The 16013-nt window shown below is 37.1% G+C and overlaps 1 protein-coding gene across 1 annotated transcript; it reads left to right on the top strand.

The window, feature by feature from the left end:
- Window positions 1–15242, top strand: mlycd (malonyl-CoA decarboxylase). Its single transcript, XM_059565190.1, has 5 exons — window positions 1–621; window positions 9526–9638; window positions 9733–9889; window positions 10140–10292; window positions 13229–15242. Exons 1-5 carry the CDS (start codon window positions 76–78, stop codon window positions 13772–13774), a joined length of 1515 nt encoding a protein of 504 aa, XP_059421173.1. The 5' UTR covers window positions 1–75; the 3' UTR covers window positions 13775–15242.
- Window positions 15243–16013: the final 771 nt, after the last annotated feature.

Consider the following 16013-nt stretch of genomic DNA (forward strand, 5'->3'; position numbering starts at 1 on the left):
AGAGACCCCGGAAGTGGATGTGAAGCGCAACATTATGTACAAGGTTTATTTTGGTTCGTATTTGTCAGGGGCGCAATGACGCCTTTCCACTTATGTACAGCCGCGCGCTCTTTGCTAAAGTCTTATCGACACAGAGCAGTGTTAAAAAAGGTCCAGGGACTCAGAGTGTGGGAGTTCAGAAACATGTATCTATGTTTTTCCTTCGCATGGCACAACAGCATGGAGGAGATCCTGAAAAAGACAGTGGCCCCATTTCCCAGCTATGAAATGAGAGACAAGTCTCCACCTCCACCTGAATCCAACAGTCTGGAGTTCATGCATTTCTACAAACGTTTAGAGAAAGAGCAAAAACTGGAGCTTCTCGAGAAGTTGTCCTATGATTTCGGGGTAGATCACAGATGGGCTTCGGATCTGGCTGCGAAGTTGCTGGACACTCAGGCGCGGGATGTGGCCACCATCCTGCAGGTGGAGGACAGGTTACGATACAGTTTAACACCCCGCTACCGACAGCTGCTCACGCACATCAGCAGGGTTCAGGGCGGGGTGAAGTTCCTGGTGGACCTCAGGGCAGATCTCATCGAGTTAGTGTCCTCAAAAATTACTGACAGCCCACACATGAGGGTAAATACACGTCATTTTATTGTTATCCTTTACGAAATGTAGATGTCAAATGTATTAGTTTTTGGGTGATTCCAAGAAAAAGAGTGTCTTGTTTTGTGCCTCATGAACATATCTATATAAAATATGGATAGAACTAAAATATATAAAATTACAAGTCTAGACTGTGAGATATAAACTTGCAGTTGCATGGAAAAAGTCAGAATTATAAGTCACAATTACCTTTTTATTTTTTATTTTGTGGCAGAAAAAAGAACTTAACTGCGAAATGTAAAATCAGAAAAGTATCAAATAATCGAGTAATCGAATAATTGTGTTCAGTTTTTTCCCCCTCAGAAAAAAGTAAAAAATGGTGAAATAAAAAGTTACCTTAATTATCATTCCATAGCAGAATTCTGTGGCTTTATAATCAAGCATGTAGAAAAACAAAACTATACATATAGATTTTAGTGAACATATAAAAAAATTGTGTCCCCAGGTTATGACTATCATAAATGTTCTTATTACCTTGACTCTTTGATGAACTCGATGTTTCCATCATTTTGTACAATAAATATCTAATTATTGAAAACATGACATATTTGTAGAAATATCAGCATTATCTCCACATGACCTTCTGGCTTTTCCAGTGGTTTCAGTGAATATGCATTTCTAACATTGGCTTTGGTTATGACATGACATGCGAACTTGTGATGTGCCCTTTCCCCTACTTTAGATCCTGGTGGTCTCTGATTTCGCATGGTTGGTTGTGTTTGAAGCCAAACGACCTTTGCCCCACATTAATGAACGTCACAGGCTTCAGCTGTGATAAGTTTGTAATGTTTTGGTGCCAGATATACACATGAATTTATGGCATGCAATTTTAATTTAGGCCTTGACATCATGGAAACTTGTCTGTTGTACATACAAAATCTACAGTGCCTTATAACTCCTCTAAATTTGGGCAAACTGATATAATTTTTCATCTGTTGGAGAACATAATTTTTTTATGAATTATTTAGAAATCAAAAAAGTATTTTAGTTTATACCTTTTGCTGTTAGGAATTGTATTCATTTTTATGCCTGCAAAAGTCTGCAGTATTGGAATGCTTGTCGTTTTCAAAATTTAACACTTAAAATTGAATCCTTTTGCGTTGTATATTTTGGTTAATTTAATTATGCTTTCAGCTCAATCTTTCACATTTACCAAGTTTAAGTTCCATACAGCAGAATTTTAGATATCTCTTCTTTTCTTTTCTTGAGTGTTTTCAGGCCAAACAGGTCTTACCAGACCAAAAAAAGGAATAATTCTTCAAAAATATTTCTGGTTTTGATTTTTTTTTTTTTGTAACGTTATCTCAAAGTTCCTGGGCAGCTCTTTGGTCTTCATGGTAGCAGGGATGATCTGATCTGCTGTTTTAGTAATGAGACTTAACAAAGTCAACAATTATTGTGGACTTGAACAGGTGAATTGAAAAAAAGAAAAAAAGAAGAAGAATTTAATTCCATATATTGAGAAAAAATGCTCCTGTAGTTTATACTGAAGACATAGAGCGCCCTCTCGCGGCTGTAGACGGTAATGTTTTCTCTTGGTTCTTCGTTCTAAATAAATGTGACTTATAGTCCAGTGCGACTTATACAGGTCCTTCTCAAAAAATTAGCATATTGTGATAAAAGTTCATTATTTTCCATAATGTAATGATAAAAATTAAACTTTCATATATTTTAGATTCATTGCACACCAACTGAAATATTTCAGGTCTTTTATTGTTTTAATACTGATGATTTTGGCATACAGCTCATGAAAACCCAAAATTTCTATCTCAAAAAATTAGCATATCATGAAAAGGTTCTCTAAACGAGCTATTAACCTAATCATCTGAATCAACTAATTAACTCTAAACACCTGCAAAAGATTCCTGAGGCTTTTAAAAACTCCCAGCCTGGTTCATTACTCAAAACTGCAATCATGGGTAAGACTGCCGACCTGACTGCTGTCCAGAAGGCCATCATTGACACCCTCAAGCAAGAGGGTAAGACACAGAAAGAAATTTCTGAACGAATAGGCTGTTCCCAGAGTGCTGTATCAAGGCACCTCAGTGGGAAGTCTGTGGGAAGGAAAAAGTGTGGCAAAAAACGCTGCACAACGAGAAGAGCTGACCGGACCCTGAGGAAGATTGTGGAGAAGGACCGATTCCAGACCTTGGGGGACCTGCGGAAGCAGTGGACTGAGTCTGGAGTAGAAACATCCAGAGCCATCGTGCACAGGCGTGTGCAGGAAATGGGCTACAGGTGGCGCATTCCCCAGGTCAAGCCACTTTTGAACCAGAAACAGCGGCAGAAGCGTCTGACCTGGGCTACAGAGAAGCAGCACTGGACTGTTGCTCAGTGGTCCAAAGTACTTTTTTCGGATGAAAGCAAATTTTGCATGCCATTCGGAAATCAAGGTGCCAGAGTCTGGAGGAAGACTGGGGAGAAGGAAATGCCAAAATGCCTGAAGTCCAGTGTCAAGTACCCACAGTCAGTGATGGTCTGGGGTGCCATGTCAGCTGCTGGTGTTGGTCCACTGTGTTTTATCAAGGGGAGGGTCAATGCAGCTAGCTATCAGGAGATTTTGGAGCACTTCATGCTTCCATCTGCTGAAAAGCTTTATGGAGATGAAGATTTTGTTTTTAAGCACGACCTGGCACCTGCTCACAGTGCCAAAACCACTGGTAAATGGTTTACTGACCATGGTATTACTGTGCTCAATTGGCCTGCCAACTCTCCTGACCTGAACCCCATAGAGAATCTGTGGGATATTGTGAAGAGAAATTTGAGAGAAGCAAGACCCAACACTCTGGATGAGCTTAAGGCCACTATCGAAGCATCATGGGCCTCCATAACACCTCAGCAGTGCCACAGGCTGATTGCCTCCATGCCATGCCACATTGAAGCAGTCATTTCTGCAAAAGGATTCCCGAACAAGTATTGAGTGCATAACTGAACATAATTATTTGAAGGTTGACTTTTTTTGTATTAAAAACACTTTTCTTTTATTGGTCGGATGAAATATGCTAATTTTTTGAGATAGGAATTTTGGGTTTTCATGAGCTGTATGCCAAAATCATCAGTATTAAAACAATAAAAGACCTGAAATATTTCAGTTGGTGTGCAATGAATCTAAAATATATGAAAGTTTAATTTTTATCATTACATAATGGAAAATAATGAACTTTTATCACAATATGCTAATTTTTTGAGAAGGACCCGTATGTTTTTTTTCCTCGTCATGACGTATTTTTGGACGGATGCGACTTATACTCAGGTGCGACTTATAGTCCAAAAATACGGTAATTTAATTTTAATTTAGTAAAAACGTTATAAGAGAACATTTTACTTTGGTCTTTCTACCTTAATTTCTCATTTAATTTAATGTTACTTGCCGTTTCTTTGTAAATGAGTGAAATTAGTTTCTCTGACATATTTTTCAGTGAAGGGTGAGTTGACATTTATTATCTTCAGAATTTAAGATTTGTGTACTGCTTACTGCATATTATCTACTATTTCTTAGTAGTATACAGTACAGACCAAAAGTTTGGACACACCTTGTCATTCAAAGAGCTTTCTTTATTTCCATGACTATGAATTAACACGTGGAATTATATATGGAATTATATACAAAACATATACATTGTGTGAAACAACTGAAAATATGTCATATTCTAGGTTCTTCAAAGTAACCACCTTTTGCTTTGATTACTGCTTTGCACACTCTTGGCATTCTCTTGATGAGCTTCAAGAGGTAGTTACCTGAAATGGTCTTCCAACAGTCTTGAAGGAGTTCCCCGAGAGATGCTTAGCACTTGTTGGCCCTTTTGCCTTCTGTCTGTGGTCCAGCTCACCCCTAAACCATCTCGATTGGGTTCAGGTCCGGTGACTGTGGAGGCCAGGTCATCTGGCGCAGCACCCCATCACTCTCCTTCTTGGTCAAATAGCCCTTGATGCCTTCAGTGTGACTCTACAATTTTCATAGTCATGAAAATAAAGAAAACTCTTTGAATGAGAAGGTGTGTCCAAACTTTTGGTCTGTATTGTATGTGAAGCAGGACCAATATGCAAGAATAATTATGCTTAATTGTTGTCTCATGAGCTTACACTATTATGTGCATGTTTAATTTTGTGAATTGTTTTCATTTATTAACTTGGAAATTGGTTATTATTAATTAATTAAAAAAAATTCATTTAATGCAGAAATAATAAGATTAATATGGTAGTTTACTATTCTAAACAGTATTAAATTATAAGACATTAGACATTATAAATAATTACCTAATAAAATTTATTTTAAATAGATTGTAATTTGAGTTATTTTGTGTGGAAAATAATCTGTGAATGCTGAATACTTCCTGAAAGCACCAATCATGTCAAGCTGACATTCAGCCAAGAAATAATTTGGTCGCATGATCATTGTGTATTCTGCACTTCATTTAAAAGTCTTTTTAATAGTTAGTGAGTGTTAGCACAGCTCTCAGTGGTTGCGTCCTGTGCTTCTCTCTCCGTTATAATATTGCTTAACAGCATATCCCTAAGGAACGCTTCAGAGAGACCATCTGGCACACCTCCAGCCCACTGAACCCTATCAGAAAAGATTCTGTGACATTGATATGTCATTAATATGTCTATGAGCTAGTGACAATTGGTTGAAATTTGCAGATAGTTGCAGGGTAAGGTCGTTTTTCAGTTTCCCTATATGCAGTTTCCCATTGCTTAGATTAGTTACGATTCCATGCTCTGACAAGAGCAAAGTTAAAACGACAATAATCAGTCAAGACAGAGAACAACTAAGATGCTGAGCTTTGCAATAAAATGTATTTGCACATCCTAAACTCTCACAAGCAGAATTATCATGCAAGATCCTAAAGAAACGTCAGTTAAAATTTTTGACCAGGTGCATTTCTTGATATATATTCAATAAACAGACATAGACAGCCAAACTCCTCCAAGTCTGCATTATAATGGACAATCACCAAGAGCTAAGAGTGGTTTTCTTTGAGCAATTTAGGTTGACATCGTTGACATGTCCTCTGCAAGTTACATTGGGTGCCTTAAGACATTTACATTTCCTTAGTCCATTAGTTTTGAGATTTACATTAGAGATTTATATTAGCAGGGGAGATCTGCTCTCTGAAGCATTTGAAACAAGTTGTATTCAAAGCCTTTTGAAGTAGAAAATTCTGGACTAGAATCCAGACGAAAACGTTAAATGTTTACAATGGCTATATACATTTAATTAATATTGTAATATTGATTACACTGTTTTACATGAAGTGAAAATCAAAAAACTAATAAGAAATTTCTATAATTTCTTTGCATATTTTGCTAAGCTACATTTGTGATAATATTTTGTGTTTACACTGTTAATCCTTTAATTGGTGTAAATGTAAATTTAAAATCTGCATCACATGTTCATCTCATTTATTAATGAAAAAAGTGTTTGAACTTTCAAAGTTCTTTCCAAATATATTTACGTTCCACAAAAGAATGTAACACAGGTTTAGAACAAGAAGAGACTGAGTAAATTTTGTGGGAATGTTTTTTTTTTTTTTTGGATGTGCTATCTCTGCAAACCACTTTTGTATATTTTTTCCAGCATATTTTACAAAGCGACGTTTTCTCAAATGCTCAAGACAGGCTTTAATTTTTACGCATGAACAGGTGAGAATTGCTTTAATGTCAGGTTTCTTCCATTTGCACCTTCCTTCTTCACTTTTCTTTCACATCAGTAAAATCAGAGAATGTCAAAAGCCCACTTTCAGGGACACGTCCTTGACATTCTTGCTCCTTTTGTGAAGAGCAAATTCTGCAATCTATTATGGGATTAATGTTCCGCCAAAAGTATTACAGCCACGAATAAAAAAAATAAAAAGAATAAGCATTTAACCAAAATTTAAAAATGCAAGAAAAATATATTGCACAAAATAAAATGTAATCAAAAATGTAATAATGCATATAAAAAAACTTTTAAACACAATAATATAATTATTTATATATATTTTTTTTTGTCCGTGACTGAGATGCTTTGGTGGGCAAATGTTCTCTGCCCTTTCAAGTTTTTAGTGTGGCAAATGTTTTTCTGGCACTATGGTGGGATTTAATCATTTGCAATCTCTGTATCTGCCTTGAAGTCTATAGTTTAGCGTGAGTTAGATATCTTCCCCTCTCTGATGCACACAAGAAAATAAAAAGAGGTCTAAACAGCGCAGCGCTTTTGAAAGTTGTGGCCTGCAGTCAATGACACATATCAAAGTTGGATTCCACTTATATACGCTTGGCCCTAGAGTAAATTCAGCCGTGTAAGCAAATACAAAACTCTTTCGGTTGAAGAATTTCAAATGCTTTCGGCTGCCCTGAATTTTAAGGTAGAACACCAAATAAATGCTTAGAAGTAATTTCCCAGTCCAGAGAGGATTTGATGAGTTTAAAGTTAAGTGGAACGGTGACTTCTGGGCCGGCCATAGGCTGAGGATTGCACTCTGAGTAAAGCTGAGATAGACAGAAAAGCAAAATGACGTAGACTGCATTGCCAGTTTAGTCCCTGATCGCCTTGCTTTCCTTGAACAGCCATCCTGTTTTCAGGCAGCATTACAATTCCAACTTTGTTAGATTGTTTTGAGCTATTGGGAGCCTCCGACACCTTTACCTCGTCACCCCCTGGTTATTTTCCACATACAAATGCATTACTTAGTGACAAATTTATGAATGCTGATCTAAGCGAGCGGGTTTATAGGGAAAAGCGTGCCGGAGAAATGGTAATTCGAGATCTTTTTGCTTGCAGGCACAGCTGAAAGTGCTACAATAAGGTCAGATTTTATGTGTACTACCTATAGATGAAGCCAAAGCACGTACAGATGGCCGATGTGGATGTTTGATTGACAGCCCCACAATTCTTTTAAGCACATGCATCTGTGGGACAGGCTAGTGTAAAAGCCACTTTGTGTGAGTGCCCCGGCGAATAAATCCAGATATTTGTATGCATGTTGTGTTGCTCATCACCATTATGAAAGAAATCTGACCCTCGAGGGAGAGTGCAGAACCATATCTTATGTGGGAAGCAACAGCTCTTCGATGAAATGGAACTGTGTTTACCACAGAAATCTTTCAGCGTCCTCGTATGGATGCTAACACAAATCTCGCCGATCTAATGAGAACACCACCAGAGCAAATAAACAGATGCTAAGAGCCGAAGAAGAAAATGAGACTCCTCTGAAAGTATTGTGTACTGTACAGATGAAATGGCAACAACTGTGAGATGGTTTCACACGATCTGTGGCTGTGAAATATTAATTCCCTCGACGGAAGCTGCACACTTTATAATTAGGCACCATTATAAGCGCAGCTGTACCGAGAACGATTCTTGAAAATTGGTAGGTATTACACATGAATTATAATATTAAACCGGCTGTGTTCCACACTTTTGCACTGCATTATTTTTTCCCTGAAGTCCATTTATAATATTAGTCAAGGTTTTATGCACATGATTTAGTTTTGCATGACCATTTGAAACACTCTCTTTGACCCTTAGGATTAAACAGGCTGCTTTTGCCGCTCTACTTTTAAGACTGTATGTAAATAACCTCTTCGCAATAATGGGATGATTTCTGAATGACCAATTTCGGCAGCTTAGTTATCATAAATGGTCTGAGTGCAGACTGGAAGAAGTTTTGCATTGGGAACCACCATTCCGGGTGGATCAGTTCAGTTTTTTTAACTGAACTATGTATAACCATCTTTAACTTTTAATGTAATTTATAACAAGTTTGTGTTGGATGGATTTATGAATAAAGAAGCTGTTTAAAATATTTTGTTTTAATTTGAACATAACTTGCATAGCTTATATAGAAAATAGAAAAATGTGTGTTTGGAAGAAAAAATTTAAGGTGCCATAGAATGCAAAAATCAATTTTATATGGTGTTTGAACACAGTTGTGTGGCCGCAGTGTGGAAACAGCCAGCCTATAAAGTGACATTAAGCATCACGCATGAGCTCTTGAAGCTCCGTTAACCAGGTTTTCACAACAAAACCAGCCCAATTGCTACTCAAAACTTTTGAGGGGGATTCCCCAGTAAAAATCACATTCCGGTGGGGTAAAATAAATGCTATTGGTGGAATTACCCTGGTAAAATTAGCTTTGGGGTCACTTAAAACCTTGGACTTGGCAACACTGAGATCCGCACTAGTCTGAAAAGGAAGGTGGGAGCAGCAGCTCATTTTCATTTAAAGTGGACAAACACAAAAACTGTGCGTTTCGGCTCATAACCTAAAAGTGTCAATTTCAACAAACTATAAAAAATTATCTGTGGGGTATTTTGAAATAAACATTCACATACACACTCTGGGGACATCAGAGAACAGTTTAAAATATTGTATAAATGCATTCTATGGCAATTTTTAAAATGTGAATGAATCTTTTTAATTTGAGTCTTAAATATTAAATACGTAATTTTGAGATTAAATTGGCTAGTTTAGGGATATTATCATAAAACAAAACTATGAAAATCTATTATTTTTGTTAATAAAAAGTATATGAAATATTAATAAAAATAATAAAATAAAATTTAAATATGAAAAACTTGTTGACAAATTCAACTAAGTTGGAACACTGTAATTACTAACTAGAAATGAATAAAACTAAAACTGTACCATAACAAAACTATGATAGCAAATATATATAATAGTAAAATAACACTGGTTCAGGGTCCCATGATTTACAAAGTGCATTTAAAATATTAATAACAACTTTCAGAACCTAAATATGACCACTTTCAGAACTTATTTAACAAATACAGGACTTTATGCTATATGTGTATTCTAGTGATGAACTGCATGTTCACTTCTGACATTCCTCAGTGCTGTGCTTCTTGTGTTTGTATATCTTGGCGTGTTAGGATCTGAACAGCACCCTGAAGGGTCTTCTGTCAGAATGGTTCTCCGTTGGGTTACTCCGACTCGAAAGAATCACTTGGCAGTCCCCATGCGAGATCCTTCAGAAGATCAGCCAGTAAGATCTCTCTTATATGTATAAAGGTTTCCTTTTATTTGCCTTCCCAGTTGACCCTTTTTTGTTGTTGTTGTCTGTTTGTTTAAACCTACAGGTATGAGGCAGTCCATCCTGTGCGGAACTGGACGGATATCAAACGCAGAGTGGGGCCATACCGGAGATGTTATGCTTTCACCCACGCCTCCATGCCTGGAGAACCACTGGTGGTGCTGCACGTTGCCTTAACTGAAGACATAGCAAATAATATCCAGGTAAATGCAAATGGAAATCGCATTTGTTATTAATCACAAAGAATAATTTATGGTCAAACTGAGTGTAAACATATTATTGGGTTCATGAAGGGAGAGAGCGTCCTTGTGCAAACCTGCTACGATCAGAAAAATACGCAAGGAGACAGTTGTGGAATAACACAGGCAGTAAAAATGCTCCAAAACAGCACACTGATTCTGCCAGCGCCTCCAATGAGTTTATTAATTTACCATGTGCCTCTTATTTTCCCAGGGAATTGTAAGAGAGTTTTCCACTCTAGACACGGATGAGGATGTGAACAAGATCAATGCGGCCATCTTCTACTCCATCTCCTCCACTCAGGCTGGGTTGCAGGGGGTGGAGCTTGGAAATTACCTCATCAAGAGGGTGGTCCGAGAACTGCAGGTGGGTAAATGAATGAGAAAATAAATAAAAAAAAGTGATGTTCAACACAGCTGTTTGAAGAATTATTGCATACTATGGATAAATAATAAATGCTAGGAAAACAGTAGGATTTCAACACCTACCATATTTTTCGGACTATAGGTCGCACCTTAGTATAAGTCGCACCTCAGTATAAGCCGCATCAGTCCAAAATATAAAAAAACATATATAAGTAGCACTGGACTATAAGTCGCATTTATTTAGAACCAAGCACCAAGAGAAAACATTACCATCTACAGCCGCGAGAGGGCGCTCTATGTCTTCAGTGTAGACTACAGGAGCAATGAGCAGCATAGAGCGCCCTCTCGCGGCTGTAGACGGTAATGTTTTCTAATGGTTAATTTCTCTTGGTTCAGGTCAAATTAATTTTGATAAATAAGTTGTACCTGACTATAAGTCGCAGGACCAGCCAAACTATGAAAAAAAGTGCGACTTATAGTCCGGAAAATACGGTATATTCAAAATATTACAGTTATTTATATATATATATATATTGCAAAAAATACATTTTATTTTTTATTTTTTTACTTTTTTTTCCAAAAATAACAAACAAAAAATTTTCTCTGTTTTTTGCAACCCTTCTCTTGTGATATCAAAGGTCATCACTGGCCAACTTTTGCCTGCTGGCCCTGGTTTTGTATTTTGTAAACAAAAACTAATATGCAATTTAATTAATTATTTAAACACAAAATAGAAATTGTACCTAAAATCTGCACCGTTAATATATTTGCCCCACATTTAGCGCATTTCTAGCTGGAAGAGAGAAAAAGCAGGGAAGCTAATACAATTTCAGCTGTCACCCTGAATTACATAAAGAAGGAGGGACACATGGCATGTCACAGAGCTCCTGCCTCTTTACTAGATGAAGGCTAAATTAAATGGAAAAGAAACGAGAGGCACTCAGGTTTAGAGATTTAAATGAGTTTTGCTTCAGCGGGAATGTTGGTGAAACAAAGTGCTGGATGGCTGTTTGTGTAATAGAGGTTAACCCTAATAAAGAGCTCTCTGTGAAGGGCTGCGGTTCTCAGAGAGCTGATTTCCCCAGATGAGAGATTGAAGGCATCATTTGAGTGGAAATGGACAGTTGATAGATATTATTTCATGCAAATTGTACATGTCGATGCTCTGGGTTTGTATTTGAATTAGTTTCTGAAGTGTGTGTGCACATGCAGCGCACTTGTTTTCCTTTGAAACAAATTCTCTCCGTCTTGGTCCATAAATATCCATATGACCCTTACAAAAATGGTAACCATAGTTTCTAGCAAAACACAATTTTCGCAGTAGTATTGTTACTGAGGTTATTGTTACTACTGTTATAAATAGACTTATACATAGGCAGTTTCGTGTTCATATGAGATGAGTTACATGCCAAGTTTAACAACTTTGTAATTATTGTTGACTGATTAAATCTGTGAGAACTTAAAACTGTAAAACTTTGTAGTTTGAAAAAAAGTATAAAGTGCCTGAGATTAGAGTCTGAGACCATCCTTCTGCTGAAGAAAGAGTAAAGGTGACTTGCCATGCCACAAGGGGACAATTGGCGTGATGGATGGATGATAGACAGAAAAAAAAGAAGTGGAGAAAGATCAGGGTGTGATTTAGGAGAATGGGAGGAGGGTTTGCTTTTCTTTCAGCAGAATTCTCATGGGGCTTTTTTGCACTCGCTTTCTATCTTTCATTCACTCTCTTCTTTTCCTTACGCTCCATTCTCCCTCTCTGTAGCTTTAAACCTGCTGACTGATGTTTTACAGAAAATTGAGTTGATGAATGAAAAGTGACCCTTGGACAGGCTTAATCTTCCTTCACTGCTGTCTGTCTGAAGGAATGATGCACGGCGAAAAATGAGAGCGAGAGGGAAGTGTGATGGACTTGAGATGTGGAGGACTTAAAATCTCTGCTCCTTTGGGGACCAGTCTGACACATTTGGTTTGTTCAGTGCTTTCTTCTTGTTGAATGTGGGCAGAAGAGGGAGAGAAAATGAGAGTGTCTATGTCCTTGTGGGGGAAGAGAAAGAGACAAGGTGGACTTGTTCAGCATGGTTCTTAAATTAGTACAAATGGAGTGTGGATGGAGGATAAAAAATAAAGAGAAAAAGAAGTCTAAGGAGAGATGATAAAGGTATTTTATATAGAAATATCAAGGTTTACACAAAAATATTCAGCAACAACTGTTTTCAACATTGATAATAATAAGAAATGTTTTTTAGCAGCAAATCAGCATATTAAAATGATTAATAATCACGTGACACTGAAGACTAGAATAGCAGCTGAATTTTTTTTTTCTTCCAATCACAGTAATTTTTTTTTTTACATATATAAAAATAGTAAATAGTTTTTTAATTGTATCAATATTTCACATTGTTCAGTGTTTTTACTGTATCGTTGACAAAAACAAAAAAATACTTTTTATTTTTTATTATGTGAACAACCAGTCAGTAAATCAGATCCTAATTCAAGTTTCACAAGACATGTTCACATTCAGAACTCATTCAATGCAAAAACTGTCTGATTTGATTGTGTAATTAATGAGGTTGAGAGTTTTTGAGTCATTCATTAGTTTGTCAGTTCGTAAGAGTCATTTGCTTAAAATCTGCTCATAAGACTCATTAGTCCATGAATCGAGACACTCCTTGTGTTGTTGTTTTTTTAATATGCTGCTCACATACATAACTCAACAGAAAGATGTGTTTTCTTGCCGTTATTTCAAGCTACATGTTTTGGGATCCAATTTGAGCTATAGTGTATGTATTACTGTACTCAGTATTACTGTATTGTAACTATTTTGTTACAATAAATACTAATTTTACTGTTAAACATATACAACATATATAAAATGTGTGTGTTTGGAATAGATATTCATTTGAGTGTTAACTGTCTTTTGTTTCCCTTTCTGTGCAGAGTGAATTTCCTCACATTGCCCAGTTCTCCAGTCTGTCTCCCATCCCTGGCTTCTCCGTATGGCTTCAAGGGGCTCTCGGACAGCACAAGAAGGAGGGACGGGCCATAGAGCTTCTGTCTGAGCAGGAGTGGATGGAGGTGGAGGATGTGACTGGAGCCCCCCCTGGTGCCCCGGCCCTGGAGGCCCTGCGCAGGCTCATCAGCACCAGCGAGTGGATCCGCTCCGACCGCCTGATCCGTGCTCTGGAACCTGCCCTAATGCGGCTCTGCGCCTGGTATCTGTACGGAGAGAAACGGCGGGGCTACGCCCTAAATCCTGTGGCCAACTTTCATCTTCAGAACGGCGCCACCATGTGGAGGCTGAACTGGCAAGCGGACACAAGCCCACGAGGGATCGCCAGCTCTTGCGGCATAATGGTTAATTATCGCTACTTTTTACAAGAGACCAGCACTAATAGCGCCACCTACCTGCAGAATAAAGTCGTCAAGGCTTCTGAGCAGGTGATGGGACTGGTGTCACAATTCCAGAAGAACAGCAAACTCTGATTCAAAACACTGGTTCTGCATTGGGACAAAATGTGTTGGCACTCAAATTCAGAGTTATAATTCTGCATAACTCTGATCAGCACAGGGTTAAACACGCCTTATATGGATCTACGACTGAAACCAGTATGTCATTCATTGTCAATTTCATTGTTAGTTCAGAAATTGACAATTGTACTCTGCCCTTCTTAAAAGGAATAATTCAAAAAATCAAATTTTAAAGGCATAGTTCACCCAAAAAAGAAAATTATCATCATATACTCACCCTGAAGTTCCAACCCTGTATAACGTTTTTTTTTTTTTAGAGAATCATCCTTCAGCTTTTTTTGTTTTAATCCATCAGTAGTTTACAATGACAACATAATGTCAGAGATAAAAAAATATTACAAGTATTAAAGTAGTCCATATGATTTAGTCACTATATTCTGTGAACCCATACAACTTTTTGTTAAGAATAAATTGAAATGTAAATAATTTTTTGCTCTCAAATCATTCATGCAAATCACTTATGGCTCAGGATTGATGTCATTACATAAAAGAACCAATGACACTTGATGCTATTGATGTCCAACCTGCATATTTGATTTGTAAGCAATAATTACTTAAATAGCTTGTTTTATAATATTACGTTATCTTAAGAATACTTTACAGTTCACAAGTTAAACAGACCAATTTTTATTTTTGAAACTTGACACACTGTGATCACTACTGTTGTATATGTTGTAAACATACAACTTTATTTTGAGACGGCCTACACTGAAAATGAAATTAAAACTGCAGTTCTGTAAGTGAGTCAGGAGTTTAATCAGTATTCTGAAAGCATTTGAAAGCATTGAATCAGCATTTGTTCAGAAATCAAGATACTCTTTGTGTTGTATGGGTTTTAGCATGCAGCTTGGAACAGAACTAGAGAGGAAGATACATTTTCTTGACATTTGCGGTACACATGGATATGGGATTTTGGGATCTGATGTAAAAACAAGTAAATATATACAATTTAACTATAAAACTTATTACATAAAATATATATAAAAAAGTTATCTATATAACAGCATACAGTTTAGAAGGACATGAGGGTGAGCAAATGACGACAATTTCCATCTTTAAGTCAACTATCCCTTTTATTAGGTTTACTGATTGGTGAAGTGAAAAAGAGATTCCACTTAATTTTTTTAGATGTGCCAAAACTCCACCAATTTCAAGCAAGAAAAGGATAATCGTCCAAAATAATCTATTTTTCTTAGTCCTGTTAAGCAGTGCTTGAGCTTTTGTTTGATTATCCGGTTGCTGATTTTGACGTGGACTTATGCTGCACTCTGGGGGTAATGACTGACAAAGACTGGGGGTAATGAGGCGGGAAGAATCTATCAGCCCCTGTCATGTCTTTGACTTCTCAGCGTGTGTATGTAAGAGAGCGTTCCAGCACGACTGAGTGGAAGCTGCTGTAATAAATGATGCTTTGATTCCTTCATTATTGTGATCTGCTTCACTGTGAAATGGCTGTCTTTATGTATGTTCAAGTCTCAAGTTTAAATGTGTCTCAATGTGCACAACGTGCCAGATAAAAATATTTATTTATGAATTTAAATTCAGCTTCTTCCAAAACTGATACTTTCTTTTGTTTCCAATCTAAACATGACATACTATCTCAGCGGTTTGATCAGTTTTGGGCAATGGAGGATGTTCAAATGTTTTTTGTTAACATTTAAGTTGGACAGATCTGTTTTTTTGGTGGTTTAACTAGCGGTGTTTAACGAGATTTAGCACTTTCCAACAAGCATTTTATTCCTCCAAGACTCCCGTCTCCAGTGTCTGATAACAGACTGCAGTGTTCAAGTAGGCCTCCTGCCTTTTTTTCCACTCTATTGTTGTGTAAAGTATCTCAGTGTAAGCTGACTGTGAAATTGCATTTTTACTCTCTAAGGAGGCACACATCTTCTCTCCCCCGTCCCTCCGTATGATGCCCTAGAAACTAATGAAGTGAGAAATAAAGTTCAAATAATTGATAAATTTATGATATTCACTTAAACTTATCACGGGGTAGAAACCGAACAAAGCAGACAATGTTTAAAGGATGCCCTTGAGAAACTCCTCACACTGTAATCACAGGCCCAAGACTGGATGAACATACAGGTGCATCGCAATAAATTAGAATGTCGTGGAAAAGTTATTTATTTCAGTAATTCAACTCAAATTGTGAAACTCGTGTATTATATAAATTCAATGCACGCAGATTGAAGTA

The sequence above is a fragment of the Carassius carassius genome, chromosome 13 (assembly GCF_963082965.1).
Source record: "Carassius carassius chromosome 13, fCarCar2.1, whole genome shotgun sequence".
NCBI classification, from domain to species: Eukaryota; Metazoa; Chordata; class Actinopteri; order Cypriniformes; family Cyprinidae; genus Carassius; species Carassius carassius.